Raw genomic sequence first — 20,714 nt, 5'->3', positions numbered from 1 at the left:
ATAAATATGTAACAGTTTAGCTTCCATGGCATGTGTGTAAAAATTGCTATGATTTAGTAAACAATACTAGTGGTAAGGTAATATAACAGAGGAGTCATATGATATTGATAAGTCTTCTGTATCTCTGTATAACAACTAGAAGGAAAGATTTAACAGGTCAATGATGGGGGTCATGTTACATGCTAGTAGTTGTATGTAGCTGTAGTTTTCAAATTCTAGAACTTTTGGTTTGTTGAAAAGTTAATGAGATAGAGTGTCATTGTCACAACCAAATAAAAGAGGTACGAAAACAAACAAGTGTTTTGATTTGTTCTTAGTATGGTAAATGCCACAATTTTATTGGAAGGGAATGTGAATTGTGAAATATCAATATATGATTACTATAAAACTATAAATTGTGACCCTTCCATGTTAAGAGTTGGATGAATTTGAATGCTAAATATTAATTGTGCATTGTTTATTTTTCTTGAATACCAGTAAATAATGATTTCTAAAAAGGTGTAATGTCTGATTATGTATTCAAAGTATGTTACTATTATACTTCTCCTGAAAAGTATTATAATGACATTCTGTATTGTTATACATTTCAAATAACTTCCAAAATATTGCAATGGTGATCCCTAAAGGTGCCTGACACAGCATTCACACTAGGTACATGAGTAAAGATTTAGACTAGAATAAGACATTAACTAATAGCAAATGGTGCCAGTCCACATATTCACCATGAGACCATCTGTATTAATCTGGTAAACAAATCTATTAAACGTCAAGTTAAAATGAAATACCACAATCTTTTATCTGTTTCCAATGACACTAGTCTAAAACAGCTATTAAGAGGTTTGACTTGTCTTTGTAAAATGGGAACACTAAAAGCTCAAATTAAAAAGTATATCAGATTTGTGGGTCTGCCTTATTAGTTTGTTTCTTTTGAACTGCTACAATACCATGTGTCAGTCAAGTTTTCACTCTCACTGTCAAGTAGATTTTTTCTTAAATTAATAGATGTATTAATAAACATATATGAGTTTCCCTTCTACATGTCATGGGTGTCATTTATTTTATCCACATCTTCCTGGTGACCTGCATTGGGAAATGCAAACATGCTTTGATTAGAAGACTGCAAGGTGCTGGGCTTTCTACTTGTCAAAGCACTCCTAAGGACACAACATGAGAAAAAAGGCAAAAATAAATCTATATTATGAAGTTTATTTTTGTTGACTTTGGTGGTGGTGCTGCGGTAGCATTGTCACCTCACAGTATAGTCATTGTCCTGTTTGATTCTCAGCTAGAGCATCTTCTGTGTGGAGATATGCGTGAATGGGTGTATCTTCGTTGAAGGTTGTGCGTCAGGGCCGGCAACTTGGCACGTAAAAATCTACTGCCAATCATTAGCGGACCGGAGTTCCCCTGTGGTGACCCCTAACCAGGAAAAGCCGAAAGACACAAAAAAAAAAAAAATGAAGTTTATTTTTGTTAGCAGCTAATAAGGTTCTTCTTCTAATATGTGTATCTGCTTTGCTTTGAACAGTATTTTCACTCTGTTTCATGCTGGTGGAAGGCTAGATATTTTTTTCAGAATTGTTAAAAAAGTTCATACATATAATAAAATAGGTAAATTTTAAAAAATGCCATGTATAAGACACCTGAGCAGTTAATATAAATATATATATATATATATATATATATATATATATATATATATATATATGGGTCTACTTCATTTGCCCTAACTTCCAATTGACTGACACCCATTTGACTGACCCCATTTAACTGAAATTTCATTTGACTGATACTTCATTTGACTGACACTTCATTTCACTGACAAGTATTATTGGCAGTCTCCAGAGCATTGTAAGGCAAGTAAATGAATATGTCCCCTTCCCCACTGCAGTGCGACCCTGGTGTTAGAATATATAGTTAGGGGGTGTGGGTGGCACAGCCCTCCACAATGGGGGGTGTGGGGGCAAAGCCCCCCAGTAAATTTCATATTATATTGTTTGGTTTTGCTTTAATACTGCTTAGTAAAACAAAAGTAAGTGGGAGGGCTTCACTCCCCACCCCACCCCATTGTGGGGGGCTGTGCTCCCCACACCCCCCAACTATATATTCTAACTCCAGGGTCGCACTACAGTGGGGAAGGGGGCATATTCCATTTACTTGCCTTACAGTGCTCTGGAGACTGCCAATAATACTTGTCAGTCAAATGAAGTGTCAGTCAAATGAAGTGTCAGTCAAATGAAATTTCAGTCATTTGATCTCGGTCAAATGGGTGTCAGGCAATTGGAAGTTAGAGCAAATGAAGTAGACCCATATATATATATATATATATATATATATATATATATATATATATACTATAAATTACAGCAGCAAATGTACTCCTCAGATGACCTGATTTGATTTTGGTCCCTTACGAACAAATACAAAATATGAGCCCACAACATATTCAAACAAAGGTAGTAATGAGTTTTGTATGTGATTGGGTATGATAAGCACAAAAGGTCCTTACTATTATCCCTCCCCATTGAGGAAAAAACATCTTGTCATGGTGGTTAAGCATATATGAACAATGAAGCGCATTTCAATCTCAACCAGAGTTCCTTCAATTTCTTTTCTGCATAAATGTTAAAAAGAACACTTGGGGACAAGAGGAAGAGGAAACAATAAATAAAGTAAAGGATATGTTGCCATCCACAAGAACTTTTGCAATGAAACGTACAGAAAAAATTCTATCAGCATACTATGAGCTAATCTCTTAAACTTACTCCCATGCTTATTTTAAGTACATCAAAATGAGAAAAAAAGTTGTTTTAATATCCAAGTCTCATCCCATTATGGAACTGTGTGTGTGTGTGTGTGTGTGTGTGTGTGTGTGTGTGTGTGTGTGTGTGTGTGTGTGTGTGTGTGTGTGTGTGTGTGTGTGTGAGTGAGAGAGCGAGAGAGAGAGAGACAGAGAGAGAGAGAGAAAGAAATAGAAAGAGAGAGATCATATGTAGTGATTGTGTAAAGCTATAGCTATAGCTAGTATGACTAGTTTTACATTCCAGAAAGGCTTTTAGAATTATACCATTTAAAAAATAAATATTTGGAATTAAGATGGTAATTAATGTGGTTTCTGAAAGCACATGCATTAAATGTGTTACTATTTTCATTAAAGTCAACAGAAGTAATTTAACATCAAGCATACTTGCTAGATTTCCATAAGGGATGCTGCTAAATGACTAAAAATATAAATGTGTCTATCATTAATTGTTCAATATATACATTTCCCTCTGAGTTTTATGTTCATTGCTGCCTAGGTTCAAAACAATGGCAAACATGGTCAAGTAGGGCTAGCAAGTGGCCTAGTAAACAAAAACATTTAATTCATAAAGATTTCTAAAAAATAAATTCGTAGGTTTAAACAGTAAAATCCCTTGTTCTTTTATGGCACTTTTTGCATGTATTGAGTTTTGACAGATTTTGTATGTGCAACATATTTTAGAACAGAATGCTAACATTTCTAAAATGTTACATTTAAAATTAAGCCAAATTTAATGGGTGTAAATCTGTCCTTTGTGGTCTAGCCAGAAGACTCAGTCCACTTTCAAGTATTTGCTATTTGTGTAGAGAACAATCCTTGTAGTGTATAGTGTAAGTACAGTCGTATGAGTAAAGCATGCAATACAATGCAATATGTATGGTCTAAATTTGATAGACATCTTCTTACAGTTAGTTTAGTGCAAAACACAAGTAACATAGCTGCTGCAACGTGCAGACCAAGGGCATGGCTGGAGTTAGTTAACTTCTCAGCTCCTTCACATATAATTACTTAGGTACTTACATTTGTTAACTGGATGGGTGTACTAATCCAAGGATCATTTTGAGGAAATATGAACTATACAATCAGTCACAACAGATATGTTTCATGCTGCATGTTTACAATATATAATAAATGCAATATACCATAGAAGAAGCCACAAAATGTAAACAATTCTAGGCCTTTACTTAATATTATGTTGAAGAAAAGCACATTTTAATACCTATGGTTCAATAGTTACCTTTTAAATCAGATTAAAAGCTGGAGAGGGGAGAGGTCTGACCATATTTATGTTTTTTTTTCACAGAGTACTTTAAGGGGCATTCTAAAAGTTAGTGACTCATTTGCACTTCTAATGCTTCAAATGTCATACAGAAGAAAATTCTGACTTGTCGGGGCAATTCTAAAAACTTATAATTCTTCTACGGAAAAGGAAAATGAAAGTCTTCCTTGAATGCGCAGTGAGTAGGAGAAAAATATTTATTCAGTACATCCATCCATTGATCCAACTACAACCCCTTTTTCCCATTTTTGCACATGGGGTTGGGGTATCACAGTCACTTCAAGAGTGACAATCATCTAGAGCCAAGGTTTACACCACCAGTTGGCTAACCCTGCCGCTGTAGTTCTTCCACACAATACACTCATATGCACACTCACACCTATGGCCAGTTTAGAGTGTCTGAATCCATCTACTGCATGTCTTTGGAATGTGGGAGGAACACAGAAAGGACATGCAGACTCCACACAGAAGATTCTCCAGCTGCGAATTGAACAGTGGAACTTTTTGTTTTGAGGTAACAATGCTATCCACTGTGCCACCCCCCCCCCCAATTGTTAAATTTTTAATTAATGGTAGACAACAATTTGAATAAAGTAATGTAGAGACAAAGAATTAAGAATGAAGATGGCACTGACTGATGTTTTGATAGCTTGTTTTTAATGCTGAAAGCTAATGGTGCTTGCTAGGGTCACGTGATTTAAAACAAACAATTGATGACATTGTTTAATTTCCTATATTCTTAGGCTGTATTACAATTACATAAGGCCGATAGCAGGCAATTTGGGTATTTTACCACTGCTTTATTGTATATAATTTTGTAAGTGTAATGAAATACTATTCTAACTTTATGTTGTAGAAGGTATGAAAATGTACCTTGTTCTTGCCTATCTACTAAAATGCGTTTTAAAATGCTTTTAAAGTTAGTAAAACATGATAAGTCTCCTGTCAACATTTTAAAAGTATAACAGTTTAGTAAAAGTGTTTTCTCTCTCACTCTCTGTCTCTGTCTCTCTCTCTCTCTCTTTCCCAACCCTTGGCTCCACCCTCTGCTCCTCTCTCCTTTAGTTTCCAAGCAACTATTCTCCAAAACCTGTATAACATGACTATGTCTTTATTTGTATAAAAGCTTTGCTAACTTAGCCTATCTAAATAAAGCTAAAAGTTTCATCTCTTGGCATGTTTAAGCTATAATCATTTGGATTACTTAAATGAAACAAAAGTTTAAAATGTTAACAAAATGTGGTATATTAAGTTACTTTATCATAGTGTTACCTAAAAAAGCAAGTTTGTTTAATTCAAAGAGTATGTTAAAATGCAAAGAATGAATAATAAAAGTTGGTAGCCATTTTCTTTATGTGTGTTTTTTAAAGTATGCATTCAAATGTTGACAAGGACAGTTAACTCATCTCAGTAATGTCCTGAGTGACTGTAAACCAGTCTTGTGGGTAAACTGTTAAGTTCTGTCTTTTGTTTTAGATTTATTCATGTGCACAGCAGCTATAAGATCATAAGAAGTTACTAGGCTAATGGCCCAAGGGCATACCTCTCAACCTCTTAATACAAGAAATTTGGACAGCCTAAAATAATTGGGGGACCAAGGGACAAAAATAGGGAAAGAGTTTAAATATTGCTCTTGTAAACTTAGAAAGTTGATAGAATAATAGGATTTTCATTAGCACACATTTTTTGAAAAATATGAAGTCTGAAACTCAAATGTATATCATTATTTAGTGGCGTCAGTCCTCAGTGATTTTCCAGAAAACCACAAATTTTATGAGGAACAGACCAAAAATATGAGGGGAAAAATCTGGACATTCTGCAAAAAATCTATATAGTTCAGAGGTATGACCAAGGACCCTTACAAGCCTAGTCAGGTTCAGCCTGTGTTCCCAAAGGTGTCTGGTACAAGCAGACACTAAAATCAGCATCTATTACCCCTGTCCAAGAGGGACACAGGGTGAATTTCTGATTACTCATCCAATCATCCAAATTACGCTTAAATAGGGCCAATGAGAGGGTTTGTTTAACATGAATAGGAAGCTTGTTCCAAAGGTTGGGCAATCTCTGTGAGACAAATCTGTCTCTTTAGCAAGTTCTGTTGATGTCACATACCAGGTTAAGGTCCTTTAAGCAAGTGACCCATGTGCCATTTGACTTGTGAATGTGCAGCATTTCCATTAAAGCTGAGTCAGAGATTGTTCTATATATATAAGGCACAGGTCACCTCTGAGCAGTCTGTACAACACAGAGTAAAGTGACAATCATTTTAGTCTGTTTGCATAAGACAGATCTTGAAGACCCTGAATTTTCCTTGTAAGGAACCTTTGTGGTCTCTCCAATTGCTGCATGTGTTTGGAAAGGAACATACCAAAGCATTGTACACTATTATTGGCCTGATGAGGGAAGACTACAGGGGGTTATAAACTCTTTTTTCTGGAGGCAATGTCCTTATGAGATGAGCAATATAAAATGCCCTTCTTACCACTGTGGAGACATGGTGATTGAAGTTAAGGTTGCTGTCAACCTGTGTGCCTAGATCTTTTACCACTGACTGTGTGCTTAGGTTATTGCTATTGGTGTGGTAGTTTGCAGGAACATCACCCTTGCCAAAAGGGATGATAACGCATTCTTTTTGCATTAAGTTTAAGACCATGACTTTGGTACCACTCATTAATCTGCGTAAGACCTTCTTGCAGGATGTTGACATTGTGACATCCTGCAAATATACCGTCAGACTGCCAACAATACGTTACATCCCCCACTTAAAACCTGAGTCAGTAATTAAGGAGCATAATCCTCACCACTTACTTCAGTGTGGGAGTGTCACAGAAAACACCAGAGCACACAGCACACAAGAGTGAAATTCCACAATTACCAACAGGAACATGCTCTGTTTCCTGGAACTGGACTATATACCTCTGTCCACCTCAAATTTAATCCCTTATTATACACTTCAGAACAATATGTTCCAGTTTAAGACCTCTGACTCACTCATACTCAAAATAAATTTCAATCTCACACACTCAAACACTTATGGGAAGCCTGACATAGATTTCCAGTTGTGTTCCCTCCCTATTACAAATGGTAACTTTGCCACCAAAGTCAGACAGGTCTGCACTCCCTTGAAAAGGTGATCAATTATTAAAAAGTAAATATCAAAATAAATGATAGCTATGTCCAGAAGCGGCCAGACATTCAAGGTGACCTGGGGAGTATCAAACAGGTAAAGGCATTTTCTAATCTCTAAAGAACACACTGATTTTGAGCCACAATGTAAAGCAATTGAAAACATTTAATAATAAGTAAAATGATTACAATAACGTAAATTAATCACTTTCAGTAAACACCAGAATTCAATCACCAAAAACGTAAAATTAATTAACTGCAGGACAGAAGTCCATCATTCTAGAAAAACTCTATCTGAATAACTAAACTATCCTAATCTAACTAGAGTATACTGTCCCTGATCTAATCTAAAACATAACAGCAAGGCAAAGACAGGCTTACAGTTTTTGTGAGTTCTCTTTCATGGGTATCCACTGACTGCAACTCTTATCTAACTTTGGTTCTTCACAAACTGCTCAGCACTTGACTAACTGCTCAGCTTAACAGTCTCAACTGTCTTATTTTTAAAAATAACAGTCAGCTGCTTGAAAAAGTTTTTTTTTCTTGTTAATCAGTTGTTCAATAATCACCGAGCAACCAGGAACATTTTAATGACATCACCTACTGTTCAGCTGATTCTCCACAGTACTTCAGAATCTTTCTCACAAGCATGTGTAATTAGAAATGTATCAAAACACTGACAAATTCTATAAACATTCTGTTTAAACAGGGAAATAATCAACATTTTAAAAACTTATTTACATTTTCACAATTAGGCATGCTAGCATACAATACAAGTTAATCAGAGGATATACACAAATCTCCTATCAAACATGTTAACACAGATGTCAGTGTTCTCATTTTCTTCACATTCCTTCACCCTTTATGACTCAAGCATGATTTTCAAGTGAAAAGTGACGCTTGAGAAAAATGGGTCTACCTGAGAATATTAACCCACTACTCTCCTGGGCAATCCATCCGCATTGGCATTATTAACCCCACTGCAGTGTTTTTCTATGTTTTTCTCCTTCTGAGAAAACTTTGCAGAGTACAGCCCCCATCCCCATAATTTGAAGCATCTACTTGTAAAATAAATTCTTTATTGTAATCTGATCTGGCTAACACAGGGGGTCCTCCCAAAATCTCTTTTTTTTTGGAATGTCTGTTCACAATCTGTGGTCCACACTACCTTGTCTGGTCTATTCTTCCTAGTTAGGTAATTTAGGGGTGCAGCTATGGTACTGTAATTGGGCACAAATTTCCTGTAGTACCCTGCTGTCCCTAGAAAATCTCTCACTTGTTTCTTAGTAACAGGAACTGGCTATGCTTGAATAGCTTCCAGCTTGACAGGTTTTGGTCTAATTTTACCTTTTTCTACTCTGTGTCCTAAGTAAATGACCTCTGCCATACCCACTAGACACTTACTGGGTTTAATGGTTAATCCTGCCATACTTAATCTATCCAAGACCTCCCTCACATGTTGGTCTGCAAATGCCCATAGCATAGTCTTCAATGTAGAGTTTAACCTCTTCACGAGACTATTAGTCTGGGGATCATAGGGGGTGTTCTTTAGATGTTTCACCCCACAACATTTCCGCAGACAAGTCAGCAGGTCTGACATGAAGTTGGCACCTTGGTTAGTCAGTATCTCCCTTGGAAAACCTACTCTGCTAAAGATTTTTAGCAAATAATTTGCCACCTTTTCTACATTAATATCACCTGCAAAAGGAATATTAACAACTTTAACTAGAAGTGGCACACGGTAGGCTCTAGGCTCTACTAACTGCCACGCTAGCTCACCTTCTAGCCCTCCCTTAGGAGTCCACTTTCTTTACAACAAACCTTCTTTCTCTGCCTTAATATCCCCTTTTCAATGAATATCAGGGACTCTAGCTATAAGTGGCAGATTTTAGGCTCTAGGCTTTACCAACTAATGTACTACCTCACTTTCTAGCCCTCCCTTAGGAATCCACTCTTTATACAGCAAACCTTTGTTCCTGTATACAGACTCCCCTCTTCCTTGAGCCTCAGGTGCTTCATTAACTATCTCCCTCAAGCTTTGTAAAGTAGGGTCCATAAGTTGAGACTGTCTCAACTGTACATTTACGACCCTCCCAAGCTCCCCTTCCACAGGAAGTCTAGTATCTTCTCACAGGTGTACCTCACTGTCAATCTGGGTATCATCACTCCCCTCCATCCTTGCAGTTACTGTGTCCAAGTGAATATCAGTACCTCCCAGCAGCTGTGGCTCAGTTTCAGACTTACCGTTACAGGATAGCTCCATCTCTGAAACAGCCACCACACTACTCCCAGCTTCAGGTATGAGATCTGCCTGGTTCTCTCCCAGACTGCTGGGTCTCCCAGCCTGACTGTGTCTCACTGCATGCACACAAGGTACTGCATCATCAAAGTCATTCCCTATCAGGACATCTGCAGAAATATTCTCAAACACAAGCTCCCCTTCCACAGGAAGCCTAGTCACTTCTAACAGCCATGCCTGGCTGTCAGTCTGGGTACCACCACTCACCTCCATCCTCACAGTCACCGTGTCCAAGGGTACATCAGTACCCACCAGCAGCTGGGGCTCACATTCACACTTGCAGCTACCGGATAGCACCTTCTCTGAAAGAGCCACCATGCCAGTCTTAGCTTAAGGTATGAGATATTTCTGGGTCTCTCCCACACTACTGGATCTACATGCCTTTCTCCAAGTCTGAGTGTCACTGCATGTACACAAGGTACTGCCTCATCAAAGTCATTCCCTATCAGGACATCTGCAGAAATATCCTCAAACACACCTACTTGCTAGCTTCCTCTTACACCCTCCCAGTCAAGATGAACACAAGCCAAAGGTATTTGGAATGGTGGTCCCTCCCAATGCTCTGACTGGAGTGGACTACCAAAGCAAGTACTGCTGTTCTGTAACCACTGCAGGACTCACAATGGTTATATCAGAAGCTGTGTCCCTCAGTAGTTACCTGTTTACCATCTACTAAGATAGGATATATATTTTGGTGATAATTTGGCACTGCAGTTGTTTTTAAACAACTTACCACTGGCAGTTTGTCATCCACACTTACTGGCACCCTCACCTTCTGTTTCTCACCTTGCCTCAATGGGCATTTGGCTGCTATGTGTCCCCTCTGATAAAACTTGAAACATCAAATCCCTAACCATGCACTTGGATTAGTAGTTTCCCCCATTACTGGTGTACTCTGTTGTAGAGTTTTAGACTGCCCCCACGGGTTCCTTTATGTCCATGTGCAGCACTGGTTAACCCTTTCCTATGCAGTGGTGCTCTGTTTGCCATGCAGCGATCCCCTTTACTCCCCAACCCCCTGCAGAGATGCACTCACAGTCTGCTAACCAGAGTCTCATGTCATCAAGAAAAGCACTGAGGAATTGTTCCCCCACCAAAAGGTCTGCCAGTCCCTCAAAAGTTGTGACCTGACACCCACTCACCCATCTGTGAAAATAAGTACTTAAGTCAGCAATATAATCACATACACTTTCATTTATCTTGTGTCTATGTTCATGAAACTTTTTTTCCATATGCCTCAGATGTTAGTTTAAAACATTCTAGAAGCCAGTTCTTAACTTTAACATAATTCAAACAATCTACATCAGACAGTTTTGAGATGGCCTGAACAGCTTTATTATGGAGTAATGGAGTCAGGAGCCGAACCCAGAGCTCATGGTCAACATCATATTGTCTACATACTCTCTCAAAGATATGAATAAAATTATCAAAGTCATCCTCATCCCTATACTGAGAAAAAGTTTACTGACATGTACAGCTTCTGGGGTCTGGTTATTCCCTTCCCCATTACCTCCACGACCCTCTCGAAGGGTAAGAAGCTCCACTTCATGCCAGTGCCTGTCTCTCATTTTCCTCATGCTGTCTGTCATTGTCCTTGGCTTCTAAATGCCTCAGTTTCTCTGCTGATTCCAGTTCAAGACATTTGGCTTCCAGTTCATGTTGACACTGTTTCTCCTCAGCCTCTAGATGTTGCAGTTGCTCCTCAGCCTCCAGTCATTGGGCTTCTAGTTGCAGTCTCTCTGCTGATTCCAGTTCAAGATATTTGGCCGCCAGTTCATGTTGACTCTGTCTCTCCTCAACATCCAAATGTCGCATTCTCTCCCTTTCTTCAGCCTCCAGTTCCAAACTCAACTTCAGATGGATTCTCAGGTCCTCTGAAGGAAAAGTGGACTGTCTTGTCTCAGCAGGCTGCAAATCACCAACCCAAAACTGGATATCCTCCGAACAGCTAGTCTGAGCTGTTGCTGCAACCAAGACTGAAATAATTGCTTTCTTGGTCACGTTGGCATGCACCAGTCCTCTGCCTTCACAATCCGTAGTCAACTGGATTTTTGTCAGCTTGCTAAAATCTTCTGCTGACATCCTTGCCTGCTATCCCTGACTATCAAACTAAAGAAAATAAATAAAACGGTGGTGGGTTGAAATTCTGAATGTTTACCTTGTGGCTGTCAAGACTGTACACCTTAATGACAACTACCCAAAAGTACTGAAATCCAATTAAAAATCCCATACTGTTGGCACCAATAATGTGACAGTTGGCCAATACCCCACTGGACTGCCAACAATATATGATGTCCTCCACTTAAAACCTGAGTCAGTAATTAAGGAGCCTCAATCCTCACCACTGTCTTCAGTATGGGAGTGTCACTGAAAACACCAAAGCACAGAGCACACAAGACTGAAATTCCACAATTTCCCTTAACAGCACAACAGGAACATGTTCTATTTCCTGGGACTGGACTATATACCTCTATCCACCCCAAATGGAATCCCTTAATATGCACTTCAGAGCAACATGTTCCAGTTTAAGACCTCTGACTCACTTGCACTCAAAATAAATTTAAATCTCACACACTCAAACAATTATGGGAAGCCTGACACAGATTTCCAGCTGTGTCCCCTCCCCAAAACAAATGGCAATGCTGCCACCAGAATCAGACAGGTCTACATGCCCTTCAAAGGGTGATAAATTATTAAAAATTAAATATTAAAATAGATGATAGCTATGGCCAGAAGCAGCCAGGCCTTCGGGGTGACCAGGGGGAGTATCAAACAGGTATAAGCATTCTGTAATCTCTAAAGAGTACACTGATTTCCAGCCACAATATAAAATAATGAAAAACATTTAGTAATAAGTAAAATGATTACAAGAATATAAAATCAATAACTTTCAATAAACACCAGAATTCAGTCACCAGAAATGTAAAATTAAACTGTAGGATAGAAGTCCATCATTCTAGAAAAACTATTGAATAACTAACCTTTCCAAATCTAACTAGAGAATACTGTTCCTGATCTAATTTAAAGCATAACAGCAAGGCAAAGGTAGACTTACAGTTTTTGGTGAGTTGCCTTTCATGGGTATCCACTGACTGCAACTCTTATCTAACTGTGGTTCTTCACAAACTGCTCAGCACTTGACTAACTGCTCATCTTAACAGTCTCAGCTGTCTTATTTTAAAAATAACAGTCAGCTGTTTGAAAAAAGTTATTTTTCCTGTCAATCAGCTGTTCAAATAATCACCTAGCAACCAAGAACATTCTAATGACATCATCTACAGTTCCGCTGATTCTCCACAGTACTTCAGAATCTCCCTCACAAACATGTGCAATTAGAGAAGCATCAAAACACTGACAGATTCTTTAAACATTCTGTTTAAACAGGGAAATAATCAACATTTAAAAACTTATTTACAGTTTCACAATTAGTCATGCTGGTATACAGTACAAGTTAACCTGAGAACATACACAAATCTCCTGCCAGACATGTTAACACAGATGATGACAGTGTTTTCATTTTCTTCACAGACATCGCTAGGGGTTTCTTTGATTGCTCCCAGTTTGCAGTCATCAGCAAACTTTGTCAGCCACAGTCCTTTAATTTTAGCCTGTACATTGGAGAAGTAGATTCCGAACAATAGGGGTGCCAGAACTGATTCCTGTGGAACATTTGTTATGGGTCTGCTGGTGGAGGTGGAGTCTCCTATTCTGACTGTATGCGTTCTATCAGTGAGCCAGTTTGCAACCCACCTGACAATATATGGGTTGATACCTAGCTGGTATGTTTATCAATGATGCCTTAGTGGGGGGTTGTGTCAAAGTCCTTGGCTAAGTCTTGGTAGGCTGTATGCACAGATTTGCCGTCATTGCCCTTGTCTAGGGTTTTGGTGACTGTCTCAAAGCAATCCATCAAATTTAACAGGCATGATCTCCCCTTGACAAAGCCAAACTGGGTGGGGTTGAGCATTTAGAGAGTTCCTATATCTTTGTTAATGAGGTCCAAGATGATTTGTTGAATGGCCTTGCAGATAAGGCTGATCAGGCTAATGGGTCTGTAGTTCCTCGGGTCCATGGATGCACTCCACTTTGTGCAAAAGGATGACGGGAGCTGTTTTCCATTCCACTGAGGCAAAGCCAGTGCTTAGGCTATGATTGAAAAGCCCAGTGTTGATGCTAATTCCTGTTTTAACTCGTGTAGAACACAGCCCAAGATGTTGTCTGATCCCACAGAGGCTGTGTGTTTGGCCTTGGAGAGGGCATTTAAGACCTACTCCTTGGTGGGGGTCGGTGTTAGGGATGCTTTGGGGCATATGTGGTGGGGACAGAGGAGTGAAGTTTTCACTGAATCTGTCAGCCAGCAGGTTTGCTATATCCACAGGTTCTGTATATGTAGTACCATTAACTAAGAGTTCAGCACAAGTCTGGGCCTTACCTTTGAGGTTACAGATGTAACTAAAGAATACCTTGTGGTTATCCTTAGTTAGGGAAGTTAATTTGGATACTTAGTTAGCTTTGGTGAACTTCACTAGTACTCTTATTTGTTTAAGTTGAGGAGGGAGTGTTTCCAGTTTTGAGACCATTCCTTCCTACTCTTAGACAACAATTTCTTTCTCCTGTTGTATAGCCTATTAATGGCAGTTGTTCACCAGGCAGGTTTGTTTATCCTTGAAGATCTTGCTTTAGTTCTATCAGGAACAGCAGAGTCAATACAATTGTACAGGTGCTTGTATAAAGCATTGGTGTATCCCTCAGCATACATGTCTGTTCCATCAGTGGGGGGAGGGGCTTTGAAGCTATTTATGCCATTATGTAAGAGGTCGTAATTGACCTTGGAGAAATGTTTTAGTCTAGTTGTTGCTAAGGGGAGTGTCTTGTGTTATAGTTACTTCTAGCAAGACTGATTTGTGGTCAGATCTCACCAGGGATGGCCACACACTGAGGGTGGTGCAGCGGTCCCCCATGTTGTTGAGCACCAGATCCGGGATGTCTGAGCCCCTTGTAGGTGCGTCAAAGAGCTGGTCCAGGGCATTGGAGTTAACAAAGTCCAGAAACCTTTGGGCAAGTGCGTTAGAACAGGTATAATTTACCCAGTCAATGGGTGGGTAATTAAAGTCACCCAAGATCAGGGTGTTTGGTTGTATCTTGATTGTCTCAAATAGATCAAAGTAGGGTGAGTGGATGTCCTGATTCATGGAGGGGGTCCTATAGCTATCAATGACCTGAAGGGGGCTCATACCTACAGTCAATTGCACCTGAAGTAATTCAAGGGAATCATGCTGTTTAACCAATCTAGAGGTGTATTTATCTTTAACAAATATTGATACACCACCTCCTTTGAACGTGTGGAGAGAAATGAAAACTGGTATAACTTAGCCTTAGTAAATAAATGTAAAGTAAAAAACATAAAAAAAAACTTTCTCTAACAGTACCATTACTCAGATGGTGCCTGATCTGATGTTTACTGATATAGGGCATTTTTACTTGGTGAGAAGTATTCAATGTTTTGTGACTTTAGTAGTATTTTAGTGTTTTTTACATTCTTTTTTTTTTCTCATTTGAGGTTTGCTGGTTTGTATTTTCAACCTTTCATGGTATAATTAAATACATATCCATCCACAACCCCTTTCCCCTATTTTTGCCCATGGGGTCAGGGTGTCACTTCAACAGTTCTCAATGAGCGGATAGATGATCCGCTGGGGCGACCCCTAACCGGGAAAAGCCGAAAGAAGAAGAAGACGATGCATGTGTGTGCCTGTGTTTGCTAAAATATAGAGTATGTATTTATCTAGACACACACACACACACACACACACACATATATACATACACACACAATAAGATAAGTAAGGCTATACATTACTCCTGAATACTATAGAGTATATGGTAGGGAATCAATCCATTAACTTAAGATTTTGTATTTAGAAAAATTGGAAAATGTTCCTGTTTCTGACCCTTTGTTATGATTTTAAAAGTCCAGTGGTATCAATGATTTTTAATTATTTCAGTTTGTGAGAAAGAAACATGTTTAAAGGCAGAGTTAGGCGGTGGGCCCTGGGGCCAATACATCAGGGCCGGCCAAATCAACAAATTGTCATCAGTTATTCATTCACGTCAGCTCATATAATGTTTTGGGATTAAATCAGTATCTAGGAAAACAAATAGTCAAGAAAACTTGCACATGTAATCAGTACATTTAGAAAACACTTTTGTCTGTTATATGGAAAAAGACAGAAACTACTCAGCACAGAATTTTTAAAGGCAGCATACATTTAACTGTTAAATGTATGCTGACATTGCTGGAAAAGTTGACGTTTTTGGCCTGGATTCTTTTCCGCAGACAGTGCCAACCGCCCAGACTAGAAGCCAGGTTATGTTGCGCGTGAGGATGTGGGAGCATACAGTAACAAAGATCACATGTTTTTTTTTTTTTTTTTGCTGCTGCCAGGCGGATAAGTTTCATAGTATGCAAAAAACGTGAATGACTCAAGTTGTCCTGACACATTCACAGCACTTGGGAAATTAACAGCTGAGCTGAAAAAAGTGTTTTAGGACCCAGCGGAACTTTAAAAGCTATGGGGAGACCCATTCAATCAACCCTGCGTTTAGGAGTGCAAGAGTGAAATAGAAAAACTTGAGACGATTTTAGATATGTTTGGCTCTTCTAACAAAGTTATGATGCTGCCGGAAGCTCCCTTGTCTCCCCGGTTTCTTCTTCAGCCTCCAGTTTTCTACCCGGTGAGTCAAGAGATAAGAATTGGTGACTAAAGAAAAACAAGCACTTGCTATGATACCGGATTAGGGGCATGTCAGGAAAAAATAGGTTGAACAGGACAGCATTAAAGACAAATGTCTTGCGTGTAAAAGTGTGCACTGGTTACTATAAAGTTATTTTCACAGTTTTTAGCCAGCAGTAGACGTTGCAATATGGAAGGTATTTCATCTTTTAATCTTCGTATATGTTGTACCTTTATATAGTGTTAAGAGTTAAGTGTTTTGAGTTCCATGTCATCTGTTGACAGTTTTGGTAACTTCAGCTACCTAAAACCGGCAATTGTTTTTTTGTCACTGTATACTGCCGGCAACGAAACTACACGAAGCTTTCCTTTAAATGTTTCATAGAGCGTTGGTTCGTCGCTGCAGCATTCAGAAAGTTGTTCCCGGATATAGGGTTGCCACCTTTTCAAATGGCCAAAGTGGGACATTTTTGGTACAAACATCAGATTTTACAGGCTGACACTTACCCACGGTCAGTACAAAGGATAGAACTTAAATAAAAGCTTATTATTGTAGCATTTTAGTTGCTTACGCTGTTTCTTATAACATTTAGGTAATTGATACAGAATAACTGTTTTATGCAACTATTACATAAAATATAGGAAATAATTTTGTCCTAAAATCTCAGGACATTTTCCAATTTTACAATTTTTTTGTCAGGACACAACTGCCCAAAGAGGGACTGTCCCTCACAAAGTGGGACAGGTGGTGACCCTACCCGGATACACTTTAGGCTTTGGTGTGATGTGAATGAACTTAGTATATACCTAATTATCACCCATCATAAATGAAAAGTATAAAAATTGTTCCTAAACCCTGCTTGTTAAATTGTGATTGTTCATAACTGTGATTTTTTTTCGGTGGATCGTAGCCATGCTGGCTGGCCCTTTGTAAACTTACCGATGTTTTTTGATAATACGTCTTTGAAAAAAAGGAACTGGGCCAAGTGGGACTTTTACATGTTACTGTAAGCAGCTTGTATACCTCTCAGCTGCCCAGATTTTTGCCTCATATATTTGGTTTATTTCTAATTGTGTTTTTTTCTGGCAACTTATTGGCCAATTATTGCAGACTGAAGTCAGAAAATAACAGCAAACAGTTGAGTTTCAGACTTCACATCCTTCAGAAAATTCGTGATAATGCAACACCTGTAATTCTACCAATTTTCTAAGTTTGTAAGAGTAATATTTAAAGTGTCCCTATTTTGGGGCTTTTGTCCCCCCATTGTTTGTGGCTTTGTCCAGATTTCTTGCAGTAAGAGGTTGAGAGGTATGTAAACAAGGCAAATCAAAGGTAATATAAAGTAGAAATTTAGATAAAATTGAGTGTAGACGTCTAAGTTTTTAAAAAGTTATAAACACTTAACTTTTCCCCTAGTATTTAGACGTGCCTATGGAAATAATAAAGAGCATCAGACCCGTGTCAAACCCAATGTAAACTAAATTGGTCATGCTGTGTGTTTTTAGTGCATTAGAATAATAAAACTGGTGCTGTACTCAGAAGTTAACCATTACCCGTTGCTCTCCAGTTGGCCTTGAGAAGATGGTATACATGTTTAGCTTGTTTATGTTTTTCTGTTGCGACAGCATGTGATTAACATGAGAATTAAGTCTTGTGAGGTTAGTTCTCTGTAGCTAGTGCTACTTAGTAGCTGCCTGTAATTACTGGTTCTGAGCTCCACTGGTTATGAGTAACAGTGAAACAAAACAAAATATGATTCATGTACCACCGGTGCATGATAACCAGCCATATTGAAAGCTTTCTAATAATTTATGACATGATTTCTCATTTCCTTTTACTTAACATAATTTTAATTGATAAAATGTATATTTGTTTACTGTTTGAATTTGTAGCTGTGCTTGTGTTTTGGATGTACTTGACTTCTGTAATGAGGCTCAAAGCTATTTGTACTTCTCTTCACTTTTGTTTATTTCTTGAGTGAGGTTCTGTAAGGTACACATAGATTGACTGATGGTAGGTTAGATCTGATGAGATGGGGTCATTTTCAATAACAGCAGGACTAGGCATCTGGCATCAAGACTGCTAGGGAAAAAAAATCCAAATCTAATAAGCTTCCACACTGTGTGCTGTAGTATCATTATTTATTTGGTTCATTATTGGAAAGTGAGTAAAATGTTTTATTTATTTATTATTATTTTTTTTACTGCTTGTTATGGTTTTACTGCGGTGGTGGTGCTGCGGTAGCGTTGTCGCCTCACAGTAAGATGTTGTCCTGTTCGATTCTCAGCTAGAGCATCTTCTTTGTGGAGACATGCATGAATGGGCGTACCTTCGTTAAAGGTTGTGCGTCAGGGCTGGAAACTCCGCACGTAAAACTCTACTGCCAATCATTAGCGGACCGGCTGTGGTGACCCCTAACCGGGAAAAGCCGAAAGACAACAACTGTTTGTTGTGGTTTCTTTTTACTTGTGCTTTGCTGACTGGGTTAGTCCTGGTAGGCTAACAGTCTCTTTTTCAAGATGAGAAATTTGTCCAGAGCACTAGAGGAATCCCCCCTACTCTTTTCAATAAGCGCTTTTACATCCACCTGAGCTACCACCAACAGGTAGATGGGACATTGGCTAAACATCCTATATGGCACAGTCATTGTAGCATTTATTTTACATTTGTTAACCGGGATAGTCCATCTGAATTAAGCCAGTTTTCAGCTGAATCCCAGGGAGAGAAGCTCCAGATGTACAAGTTACAATAAACATTAATGTAACAGAAAAAGTAGATTATTGTAATAATAGAAATATGCATTGGCATCAGTGGTATCTCATTAAAAAAAAAAATCAGAGGATGGTATTATGAGCATAGTTGCAGAGTATACAGTTTTATATTATTACATAATAAGCATTTGAGGGAAATTTAGTTCTGTTAGGTTAGTACAGATAAAGAGGAGAGGGGGGTTTGAAGAGACAGATTTGTGGCAAAATTGGTAGGGGTTTATAGGTGGTTACTGTTCTAGGGGGATATGGGAGGAAATGGGTAAGAAAAAAAGACTTGTAGGAAATGTATTAGCATGGCTAGATGCAGGAGCAGGTTCAGTTGCTTTATAAATGATATTTTAGCTGTTTCTTGAATTGAGTTGGGTTTGTAATATTTTAAAATGTGTTGAGGAATTGTGTTCCAGGTTTTAGAAATATGGTGAGTAAAGGGTATCCCAAGCATTGTTGCTTTTGGAGACTTGAAGGATTTTGTGTGTAGAATGGTGTTATCGAGTATTACTATATTGTTGGGAGTAAGTGTTGCAAGGCTGGGACTCTGGCTGGTATATTAAATGGTGGGTGAGAATGAGTTTGGTGTAGGTAAGGTGTTGGGGAAGTTCTAACCATTTTAATTGTTTTAGGGAGGAGTAATGATGGGGCCTATGTGGAGAGTTTGTAGAAAACTTAGCTATTTTGTTATAACAAGATTCAAGTTTGGTAAGTTCAGTTTTGCTAAGTCTGGTGAGGATAGAAGCATAGAGTAGAGTGGATAGGAGGTGAATTCTGGCGATGTCTAGTCTCGCTTGGTTTGTAAGAAAAGGCTTAGTGCGGTAGAGAGACAAGTTTGATGTGAGTTTTTTTTTAATGGCTATTCACCTATCAATAGTGACACCTAGTAGCTTGATTTGGGAGGTGGTGGCTATGATTGTACTGTTTGAGGAGTGTAATTGAAAAGAAGTTTGGGATATGGCTGACTTTGTTGGAAGAAAAAGCATTTGGTCGGTCTTGTTTGGGTTCAGTATAAGGTTAGCTGTTTTTAGCCAAGATTCTGCTGCTAAAAACGATTCTTGTGTGAGATCCTGTAGTTGTGTGAGGGAGAGTGCGTTACACAAGAGTGTAGAGTCATCTGCTTATTGGATAACTGCGGCGAGAGGGGTGGATTCATGCATTTGGTTAGTGATAATGTTGAAGGTTAGGGGTCTAGCATGGAAGCTTGTGGGACTCCAGGGTTAACAGGGAGTAGAGATGACAGTTCCTGGTTCCATCTAACAGCTTGTTGCCGGTTGGTTAGGTAGCTGTGGAACCATACTAAGGTAGAATGGCTGATGTTTAAGGTGGATAGCTCTGATAGGTAGTATCTGGTGTGAGACTGTGTCAAAGGCCTCAATGAGGTCTAAGAAGATAACGGAAATGAGTTTGTTCTGGTTTCTGTAGTATAGGGTTGGTAAAACTGAGGAGGGCAGTTGTGGTACTGTGGTGGGGGCGAAAACCAGGTTTCTGTAGTATAGGGTTGGTAAAACTGAGGAGGGCAGTTGTGGTACTGTGGTGGGGGCGAAAACCATGTTGTGAATGAGAGAGGAGGTTATTGGATAAAATATTATATTATTTAAGAGCTGGGTGTGGATGCATTTTAGTTAGAGGTGAAAGGATGGCAATGGGTCTGGAGTTTGTGCCTTTATGCAGGGGAGTGATGTAGGAGATTTTCCAGTGTAGGGTGACTTG

The 20,714-nt window shown here is 38.8% G+C and overlaps 1 protein-coding gene across 1 annotated transcript in view; it reads left to right on the top strand.

Annotated features, from left to right (window-relative positions):
• Positions 1-15,995: 15,995 nt before the first annotated feature.
• The window catches only part of LGALS12 (galectin 12), a 588,927-nt gene continuing 584,208 nt past the window's right edge, over positions 15,996-20,714 (top strand). Inside the window, exon 1 of the mRNA XM_044075786.1 lies at positions 15,996-16,242. Coding sequence (XP_043931721.1) covers positions 16,156-16,242 — 87 coding nt within the window. The 5' untranslated portion in view covers positions 15,996-16,155. The remainder of the gene's footprint in view (positions 16,243-20,714) is intronic.

Source organism: Protopterus annectens, chromosome 6.part1 (genome assembly GCF_019279795.1).
Source record: "Protopterus annectens isolate FY-2018-M chromosome 6.part1, PAN1.0, whole genome shotgun sequence".
NCBI classification, from domain to species: domain Eukaryota; kingdom Metazoa; phylum Chordata; order Ceratodontiformes; family Protopteridae; genus Protopterus; species Protopterus annectens.
Note: the sequence above shows the minus strand (reverse complement) of the source record. Positions and strands in the feature narration are given on the sequence as shown.